The sequence below is a fragment of the Ctenopharyngodon idella genome, chromosome 2 (genome assembly GCF_019924925.1).
Source record: "Ctenopharyngodon idella isolate HZGC_01 chromosome 2, HZGC01, whole genome shotgun sequence".
Lineage (NCBI taxonomy): Eukaryota > Metazoa > Chordata > Actinopteri > Cypriniformes > Xenocyprididae > Ctenopharyngodon > Ctenopharyngodon idella.
Genome location: NC_067221.1, coordinates 37667668 through 37678664, shown reverse-complemented (window position 1 = coordinate 37678664; position 10997 = coordinate 37667668). Strand labels below are relative to the sequence as shown.

General features: G+C 37.0%; 1 protein-coding gene across 1 annotated transcript; it reads left to right on the top strand.

Moving 5' to 3' along the window:
- Positions 1–3: 3 nt before the first annotated feature.
- On the top strand, positions 4–6513 carry LOC127504374 (uncharacterized). The gene is made up of 2 exons (XM_051878930.1): positions 4–1120; positions 1679–6513. The coding sequence occupies exons 1-2, from the start codon at positions 4–6 to the stop codon at positions 1711–1713; spliced, it is 1152 nt and encodes a 383-aa protein (XP_051734890.1). The 3' UTR covers positions 1714–6513.
- The last annotated feature ends 4484 nt before the right edge of the window (positions 6514–10997 follow it).

The window sequence follows — 10997 nt, the reverse complement described above, 5'->3', positions numbered from 1 at the left end:
GAAATGAAAGACGATCCTGCCAATACTGAGCAGGAACATTCAGAAGTAAAAGAGACAGAAACAGAGCAAACAGAGACACCAAAAAGCCAACAACCTGAAGTGACAGAGAAAGTGACAGAAGAGGACACTTCTAGGGAAAAGACAGAAACAGAGCAAGAGAAATGCGAGCTGAAAGACCCTGTTAATGAAGGAACGGAGCAAAAGAGTGATACAGCCTCTGAGGCAAAGAAAGAACCGAATGTGATCTTGAGGGCAAATAAGGCTGCAATGTGGACTCATTCAGGTTTGGATTCAGAGCTACGTCCTGAATTTCCACCAGATCACCTTCCCCTTTCTGTGCTACCTTACCCTAATCGTAGATTGTCTCTAGGGTTAGATTGGGAGAGAGCTGGGTGGGAAGGGGAAAGTTTGGGCCAAGGTGGATTCTGGTCCAGAGAGAGACGGTCTCTTGACGCTGAAAGATGGGGTATTGGTGGGGAGAGGTGGGGTTTAGACAATGATAGACAGGAAGGAGGTGGTGAAAAACGGGGTCTGGGGGGTTGGCGTGGGTGTGGGATTGATGGGCAAGGCACAGATGATTCAGACTGGGAGTTAGATAAAAATACCCAAGACACTGGTGACAAAGAGGCAGATTCTGACACAAAACAAAAAACACTTAAGCATGGACAGGGTCTCGGTGAAGATCAGAGCAGTCTAGCCTCTAGCACTGACAAAGTGGAGCATACACAAGTTGTTGCTGGCGAAGGCATTGATAAGGGCCGGAGTCAAGGTCCAGATGAAGGTCAGGTTTCAAGTGTAGATAGACGGAGCCGTGGACTTTCCCAAAGAATAGAGGCTCTTTTTACAGCCCCGCCCGGGCATGGCTCAGAGGAGAGACTTGCCCGCATGAGGGAGGTGGACACTGTCTCACGAATGAGACGCCTTAGCCTCCGTAGCTCAGACTCTTGGGATGGACTGCAGGGAGTGGGAAGGTGGGGAGATTGTGGAAGGGAGGAAGAATGCCCCCTTCCTGATTCACAGGATTCTTCAAACATCACAAAATTAGAGGATAAAGAAGGCAGCACCCTCCCTGCAGTCACCAGTGAACCTAAAGAAACAAAAGACCAGGCAACCCTAAAAGGTGAGAAAATTTTACAGCAGCATTTGTTTACCAGAATGTGGATAACATTTGATAGTAGAATTTGATGGTGACATTTTGACAGTAAAGTGTTTTAGTATGTCCTACCCTTTTCCTTAACTTCAAAATGAAATGTTCTGTTTAAGATGCCATTTATGCTAATATTGACTAATATTACTAAAAATATTGACTAAAACTAATATAATTTAACAAAAATTGGTTGAGAAAGTAAAATTATGAGGGTTTGCTGCCCTTTAAAAAAAAAATTAACAAAAGAATCTCACTTTTACAAGTCCTGGTTGCGTTTATGCTGAATGTACACTAGAGGGAGGCCTACTCCTAAAGTTCAGTTCAAAACTCACCTGCCAAACTTGACTCAGAATTTAAGCCTATCAGTCATCAATTATTGTTTATTATTATTATTTTTACAAAGAAAAATTTGCAGTGAATTGAATCCAGCATAGTATTATTAAAATTTGTTTAAATTGGAGGGCACATTTTTGCTATTTTCACATTTTCAGCTATTTACATCATTCTTTTCTGCTCTATTGGCATTTTCAGAGTCACAGGAGCCCAGCCAGGTGGAGAGGTCGTAGCTGAACCCTAGAGGTCAGAGGTCATCCAACTAAGGGCCAGCCTCCAGCACTGTGACCTGGCTGTCTGCTAAATGCCTTCATCCTCATATGCTATTGAAACATCCTCAGACATTGACACACACACAAACACACACAAAACATTAGACAGTGAGCGATGCGTCTCTCTCTAACACATGTCTGTGCATTAACATACACAAACTGACACACAAACACTCAAAGTCATCATCATGTATACAGACACTCACGTGCATTCAGAACACATTTAAACACCTCACCACACTGAGACATCTGAAATGGCCTTCTACTCCGACAAGAGCATTGTGTATCAACTCCACTCCACGCCCACTCAGTTCCAGCTTTGCTGGCTTTCTAAGTGTTGCTGTTCCACTGCCAGAAGGAGGTTCCCAACTATGCCCCTCCCCCTTCTTATGTTACGGTTCTCATCATAGCCCATTTCTCACCAATCCTCACCATTCTTCTTTCCTTGCAATTTCCATAAAAGATTGGTTTATTGGACCTTGTCTGGTGTGTTACTCAGCAACAATGAAAATGTTGTTGTGTGACCAAAAAACAAAACGAAAAAAACAAAACAATCACCGTCTTTTGTAAAGAAAAAAGTATTGACTGTTCAAAAAGTATGACAGAACAATCAGTGAATTTTAAAACCAGCTACAATCTCTTATACCCATTGCAAACAACCTACCATCTTCACAACCATTTCCTTCATCGCGTCTTAGCATGCTCCATCAATCTATTTTTTCAAAGACCCAGTCTTATCACTAACCCTTTACTACACTAACCTTGTGTACATCTCATTCATTTTTTCGTCGTCTAGACAGTGTTATCTCTGCGCACCAATGTTTGCTAATAACTTGCAATATAGCTATTTGTTTAAGTCTTCATCGCACTTACAATATCATCCCACCAGTATTAACAACGTCTTGTCTCTGTATTCAAGGTCTTTTGCTACACTTCTTAAGTACTATGACTACAACCACTCTTTATTTATTGAGTTAACAACACCCCCAACACCAACTCACTGGTATCATCCCACGCTAGAATATGTTTGTATCTTAGCACTCTTGCTGAACTGCACTGCTTTAATTTCTGACTTTAAAGGGTTAGTTCACCCAAAAATTAAAATTCAGTCATTAATTACTCACCCTCATGTCGTTCCACACCTGTAAGACCTTCGTTCATCTTCGGAACACAAATATTTTTGATGAAATCCGATGGCTCAGTGAGGCCTGCATCGCCAGCAATAACACTCCCTTTTTCAATACCCAGAAAGCTACTGAAAACATATTTAACCACTGATTCGAAACAAATGATTCGTAAAGCTTCATTAAGCAGTGTTTTGAAATTGCCCATCACTAGATATTGTTGAATAAAGTCGCTATTTTGTTATTTTTGGCACACAAAAAGTATTCTTGTCATTTCATAACATTAAGGTTGAATCACTGTAGTCACATGAACTGTTTTAAATATGTTTTTAGTAGCTTTCTGGGCATTAAAAAAGGGAGTGTTATTGATGGCGATGCAGGCCTTACTGAGCCATCGAACTTAATCAAAAATATCTTAATTTGTGTTCCGAAGATGAACGAAGGTCTTACGGGTGTGGAATGACATGAGTAATGGTTGGTGAGTAATTAATGACAGAATTTTCACTTTTGGGTGAACTAACCCTTTAAGCAAACCACATCATAATACCATGTCCTAACCAGGTGCGTTTACAGTGTAATTGTATTTTTTATTTTTTTCATATTCACCCCAAATCAAATAAAAAATATTTTAGATTTAAGGAACTATAATGAAAATGAAGACTATTTTTTTCTCAGTATCCCAATGTAATCACATTCTTAATATGTTCAGTGAAAATATGCTGAAATTTTTTTAATACAATTATATATGAAATAGTAAATGGTAGTATTTGTCGGACTGCCTTTATGTTGATTTTAATATATATATATATATATATATATATATATATATATATATAATATATTAAATATATAAAACATCTTATGGTCCTGAAAATATAGGCTTCATTTTCTTTATGCGATAAGTTATTCTTTATTTTCGGATGAAATATGAACCCGGCATTTCACATCCCATCTGGTTGGAACATGGTTTAATAACTCTTCCCATGCATGATGTTCCTCGACCCATTTAAAACTTCACAAATTCATCAGTCCATCATGAAAACAGTCCATGGGGGCAGCCTCTACCCATCCTCCCCAGTTAGTCTTCGTCCCGCCAGCCTTTCCTCTGTTGACATCCTGGAACTCTCTTGTCGTTTGTTGGAACATGTGGTCCGTTTGTGGAGTGCTTTCAAGGGGTGTGGTCACCCCTCTGTCCAATGTGGTTCTGTCTGAGCAGACATGAATGTTTTGTAAACGCTTTTTAAATTTTGGTATATATTGTTTTTTTGACTTTACCAAAACCAGTATGGCAGTTTTACGAGAACTGTTCTATTTATTCATCCTTTCTTTTTCTTTTTTTTTCATGTTTATGTGTCACCTGAGCTGTTCTGCTCCAAATCAGGAGTTTCACACGAGTTGGTAGAAGACGCTCAATGGCTCTGAACTGTTTTCATTTTCCGACGAATCGATCAAAGAAACCGTATCGCTCTTGGTTCGAACCCATAGTGCCCTATTACCAGAACTTTTCAGCACACTGTAACGTATGTCCCTGAGTGTGGAGAGCTTTGTACAGTAACGATTAAAAACCAGTGATGTATTGCAGGTCAAACGGAGACCTGGGTTGGATGAGCGTTTCAGTATTTGATGTATCAACTTTAAAAGCACCTTGTTAACATATTTTTATCGTGATTGGATTCAAAGAGAATTTTTAGCTATCGAGTGGCCTTTTTGAAACACACCAGTAACGATAAGCCTAAGGAGTTACTTTGAAACACCACCAAAATGTTTGATATCTCAAGTGTCGAAATGTGCATCATGTTTTGAATGTTTGTCTGATATATCAAATACCTTAAATGATGACCCAGGTTTCACGCAGGTGCGACTTCGAATTAGGGAACTATTTTCAGGCGATGTAGACTTTAAAAACAGGGTCCAAATGCGAACACAAAGACACACGTTAGATACTGTAATGTTTCGTGTCTATACCCTAAACCCCCAGGTAACTTCGGGAAGCAATAAATGCTCACGAGTGTTTCGATGAACAAGCTAAATGTGTACAGATAATTTTAATGGTTAAACGTAGATGGTTGCAAAGTAGAGGACAGCTCTAGATATGTAATGATTTGGATTAGTTTAGGTGAAAGATACTCTATGGTAATGTGTGATATGTATGGAACAATTTTAGGAAAACTTCTAAGATACCATATACTATGGAATGGAGAGATGTGATACTTTCAGACATCATAATGCATGAAAGCTTGAGCAATATTGTCCAACACAAAAGCTCTTTGGCTGTAGAAAATCTGGGAAGCGGGATGTACTTGTGTTAAAGTGTCATCTATCCAAATGTCACTCACAGAAAAGCGTTTAAAGTTGCGTGTGGAAGAGTGTGCGCGCGCGTGCATGTGTGTGTGTGTGTGTGTGCGCTTGCTTTTTCCCTGTCATAGTGCCATTCATGTGATTTAAAAAAAAAAAAAAATGCATTTCACTGAATACTTATTTTTGTTATCATTGAAATTGTTAACCAGTCTGCATAATGTATAAAATAAAAGTATATTTTAAATATTTTAAAAGATATTTTGTATTTAACCATAATAATTAATTTCTTCGCTCTTGGATCAAGTTGGCAGTATTATGTTGCTGTATAGAATGATAAGAAAATTATATAATTTTCTAGTGCTTAAAGAAAAAAAATAATAATCGATGGGCAAATTTAACCAAGAGAATGACACCTGCAGCATGTCCCATTTTGGCTTCTTGATTTTTAGGGGCTCTCGTTGTGAACATTGGACATGAATTACAGGATTTTGCTTTTTGAGTTTGTAGTAAAGGCTGCAGTAAAGTGAAAAAGGCCCACGGCTGATATTTGATGCTTTGTATAGTTGTAATGTTCAGTCAGTTTATATAAACATCAATAAATTTAGTGCATCCATTCACAGCTGCCTAGAAACTTGTTACAGCAAAGTGCATACAGCGAGGAAATTGCAACATTAAAAGTGACTTTGTTTGATCTTGATTCCGTTCAAAGCTAAATGTGGCCTTATTTTATTTGAGCATTTGTACGTCTTCCATTCAGAATCATGTACTGTTATCATCATGAGCTCGTACCTACGGTTTTCTATAAAGAAATGATAAATGAATTAATAAGTAAACAGTCTTTAGATCACACAGCCAAATATTTCTTTCTTTCTTTGCAAGTACGATAAGCTAACGTTTGGATCGAAAGTAAGATGTGTAGCACACTGACAGGATCTTTTCCCTATTTCACTGAAAAAGGCCATAACTGTTATATGATTTCAAGCTGTTTTCATGAACTATGTAGCATTTTTGCCATTGTAGCATTCAGAGTATGTGAAAAAGCCACTGAATCGTACTGTTTTTCTTTTCATTTGTAACGGGAGTCGTAATGATAACACTGTCTGTTTTGAAAACACAAGCTGTTGCATTTTCATGCCAAGAGTGTCATGGGTTACATTTTTAATGCTTTTTTTTTATTTATTATTTTTTATCATTGGACATTTCTGGATATCATGGTTTGCATTTGCATACATAATTTTTTGGTTCCATGTTTGTAAATGTTTTAGGCATTTGAAATGTAAATATGTGACATAAGGATAAAAAAAAAAATCAAATTTAATAAACATTTTCTACAATTTAATTGCTGTGATTATATACCTGAATAAGATCTGCATATGTTTGGAGTTAACCCTCTTTATTAAAGATCATAATTTGCGTATGTTGAACAAGGCCAAAAGCATGTTTTCAATTAATATATTTGAATTTATAACTGTTTTAAATAATGTAATTTAATTTCTAATATTGCTCTTCTTAAGTATAGGCTATCATATTTTTTGTTTGTTTGTTTTTTGAATAATTTAATGGGTTGAAATCTAATTTAAATATGACATTTTACATTAAAAATATATACTGAATATGTTTTTTTCTTCTCTACCCTTTAATTTGCACATTTTGAGAAGAGGAATTGTGTGCTGATATGTTTAAAAATCCATTGACAAAGTAAATGACCAATAACTACTGAGAGTGAGAAACATTTTTAAAAAACAAAATGGCATTATTGTTTTATAGAACCAAAGCACAAACACATTTTACAAATAGAAGTTTGTTGGGTTCCAAATCATAAGACAATACAGTGTTGAAAATGATTAAAAGTGACACTTTGTGGTTAAAGCGTGTTAATGATTTTAAAAGTGCAATATATAATTATAGCCTAACGTGTGTTTGTCCATGTGTTACTAAAAGAGAGAGAGAAAAAAAATGTAGATGGACATCCTCCAAGTCTCCTAGAGCATGCTGAGAGGATTTTATGTTTCATTCGTAAAATGCTCTACTGGCCTGATACATTCATAAAATGTTGAGCCAATGTTGTGATCCATTGATAATAAGCGTTGCCAATATTTGGGTCCAACTGGCAGCTCAGTGTGGGAGTCTGGCTAGAGAAAAGTGCTAAAATCATCAACAGACACACAAACTCTGACATCCTCAGACTCTGTTCTAATTAAACTGTAGTTGTGATTATGTATTCAACACTTAGCCATTATGTCATGTCAGTGTTAGACACAATTTGACTCATTTAAATACAATGACAATGGCAAGGATGTAATTAGGACCTTTTAGATAATGTAAAGCATTCATTTGCACGAATGAATGAATGAATAAACAAAAATTTTCTCAAAAAAAAAAAAAAAAAAAAGTAGCCTATTTACACTTTTTACGTCAGTGAATATTTCACAGGGTAGGTTTATGACACTGTTTATGATGACATCCCACATTGTATCTGTATATAAATGTATATTAGACTATTTATAGGATTGTCAGGCTAATTTAAACAGTAAAAATAATAAAACACAAAACAATGAAACAACAAAAATGGAACATAGGCCTACGTAGCCTATACTGGAAAAAGACGTGATTAGACCTTCGACTATACTGTCCCCGTGTGACAACTAGGCCTACTGTAGCCCCGGCGTCTTCCAATTGCAATGATGTTGTTCTGTCATTGGTTGATTTCACCGGAAATCTCGAGCTCGTGTTTATCGGCATTAATTCCACCAAACGCTTTGGTCCCGCTGGACTGAAGTGTGTTCGTTCAGGCAGTATGAATGAAGCCAGCAAAGAAAAATAATCCCGAAAAACACGCGAAAAGTGCAGAGTTCGTGCTCACAAACAAGTTAAAGGTAAGAATACGCATTTATAATCGCCTTTGCATCTTTATTTGGTACTTGAGTGTAAATTGAAAGTTTATGTAATATTTATGAGGTCTTTATTATTGTTTAAAAAACGTTAGGCAGGGTAGTCTTTTCTTTATGTGAGGAATAAATTCCAGGACATATAGGCTATTTCAAGTGTTGATAAAACTGTAGGCTATGTTAACTTTAGACAAAAAAATGTTTAATTGTTGAATTCGTTTGTGGACTTCTCAATGGCTCAAGTGAATAAGCTTTGTGATTGTGTATTGGTCAATACTGTTGTTGTCTAAAATTTGCAGTTTCGTGGCTTTATCAAGTGATAACAACTTCCAGCCAGTGATGACTTTCAGCACTTCAGAAGAGGAAATGATTGATGCTGATATGAGTTTTCATATAGGCTATACAGCAGGGTAGCTGATATAGGCCTAACTCAATTTAATAATAGACAATTTAATTTTCACAAAAATATTTGAGAAATTGTTATGCTTTGAGGATGCATTTGTACCATAGTCCATAAATCTTTATCTGCTTGTATAAAGTTACTTGTATAAGTTCCTTAAGGTTATAGATTTACTCTAATTCTATTTAAGTAGCCTATGTGCTGTTGTTTAAATTCAAACAAAAACGTCTTTACTTCTGCTTGTAAATGCCTTATTTTATAATCTTATAAGCGCATTAGAAAACAACCATATTGCTTGTGGATGTACAGTACACTACAGTATGTTTGGGTGCTTGGGATCACATGACCAGGCCGAACAAATGCATGTGATTAAATGAATACTGCACATGTGTTTTGTGCTTTCTGTTCAAGCAGCTGAAGTTAAACCCCATGAATGAGTGCAGTATGTGGTCCGTCTCTAGTGTGTTTACATTAGCATTGAAGTCCATAGAGGCAATAATCAGCTTTCCTCTGCCTGGTCCCATGCTGAATGTGTGGACATGGATAAAGCTCATGAAGTCTAACACCTTGACCCTGTGATTGAAGCCGGCCATTGACAAGTGGATAAGTGTCTCAGTTCACACTCCGTGACCCGGGTGCTCTTGGTACTGAGCTGCGTTTCTCAAAAGCATCATGGTTGATTGGTCTAAGCTGATTGTAGAGATCATTGATGGCAGTGGTTCTACGATTAAGCTTATGATGCTTTTGGGAAAGGTAGCCCAGGGGTGCGTTTCCCAAAGCCAACCATCATCGCAAGTTCCGTTGTTACCAATAGAATTCAATGGAACTTACGACCATAGTTGGCTAACAATGCTTTTGGGAAACGCACCCCTGGGTGGTACAGTTTAATGCATTACTGTTTTAAAGACTTACTGACGGTAAGAAGCAGCTTCACTGCAACACAAAAGAAGATATTTTGAAGAATGTCGGTAAAAGTATTCTCGTTGCTTCATAAAATCAAGGTTGAACCACTTAAGTTATGTTGACTATTTTAACGATGTCTTCACTACTTTTCTGGACCTTCAATGTGGTAATTTTGTTGCTGTCTATGGGAGATAAAAATTTATCGGATTTCATCAAAAATATCTTAATTTGTGTTCTGAAGATGAACGAAGGCCTTATGAGTACTTAATGACAGAATTTTCATTTTTTGGGTGAACTAACCCTTTACCTGAGAAAGTTATCATTGCATTTAATTATTGTCATAGCATGGTTTGTCCAGCAGATGGCTCTCTTCCTTAGTGTACAGTTTGGGAGGGTCTTTTTTTTATTTCATATGACTTTCTAGATATAGTCAGTTACCCCATCTATCTCTGTTGCCATGCAACTTTTTAAGTGGTTTAAGTTTTTCTGTATGGGTGAATTTCAATAAAACATCAATTTCAGCACAAAATCAATTATTTATATGTGTGTGTGTATATAATATATATATATATATATATATATACACATATACATATACATACACACACACACACACACACACACACACACACACACACACACACACACACACACTCTTTACAATGCTTTTATTTAAATGTGGTCTCAAAAAAATGTGAGAGGTTTTGTGAAATTCACCCATATGTCTAAATAAGGTGTGTTTAGTTAGGTTATATAAAGTAAATGGATGCTTGTGTTTGCTTTTGGGATAGACATGCTTCTGAAATTATGAATTCCCTGGAAAAAAGCTCACTTTGGCATGTGGCTTAATTTGGAGCCTTATTCTGTTCTGTTTCTCCCTATTATGTTGTGTAATGATAAAGTTCGCAACCAGATGCCATCCTTTGCCATTTTTGGTGAGAAAAACATTCAAGGGTGTTTCATAAATGTTTGTCACGAGATTGAACATGCTGAGTGTGTATGAAAGTGACACTGCGGCAGCGTGACCATGCATGTTCTGGTCAGAAATTTACATTGGTCATAAAAGTTCTGTCACGTCCTTCAGAGCCTGAGGTTCAGTGCCCACCTGCAGCCTGATCTGCTCTGGCAATGAGTCGGCATTCTCTGCTGCGCTCAAGGCCAAAGAGACAACATTAATATAACTGGGTTAATACAGCTATGGTCCCTTTCCACTTTTTTTACATTTGATGCAATATCGTTATTAAAGGGTTAGTTCACCCAAAAATGAAAATTCTGTCATTAATTACTTACCCTCACGTCGTTCCACACCCGTAAGATCTTCGTTCATCTTTGAAACACAAATTAAGATATTTTTGATGAAATCCGAGAGGTATCTGACTCCTCCATAGACAGCAATTTAACCACCACTTTTAAGGTCCAGAAAGGTACTAAAGACATCGTTAAAATAGTGGTTCAACCTTAATGTTATGAAGCAACAAGAATACTTTTTGTGCGCAAAACAAAAATGACTATTCAACAATATCTTCTCTTCTGTGTCATTCTCCTATGCTGATTACGTTCAGCGCTTCCAGGTTCTACGTCAGAATGCAGACTCAGTTTTGGCCGACGCCGTTCACGTGAGCAGCACGACGC

Coding starts and splice junctions, on each gene's coding strand:
- LOC127504374 (XM_051878930.1), top strand. CDS start 4: ATGAAAGACGATCCTGCCAATACTGAGCAGGAACATTCAGAAGTAAAA. Junction 1,121..1,678: donor AGACCAGGCAACCCTAAAAG/GTGAGAAAATTT, acceptor TGGCATTTTCAG/AGTCACAGGAGCCCAGCCAG.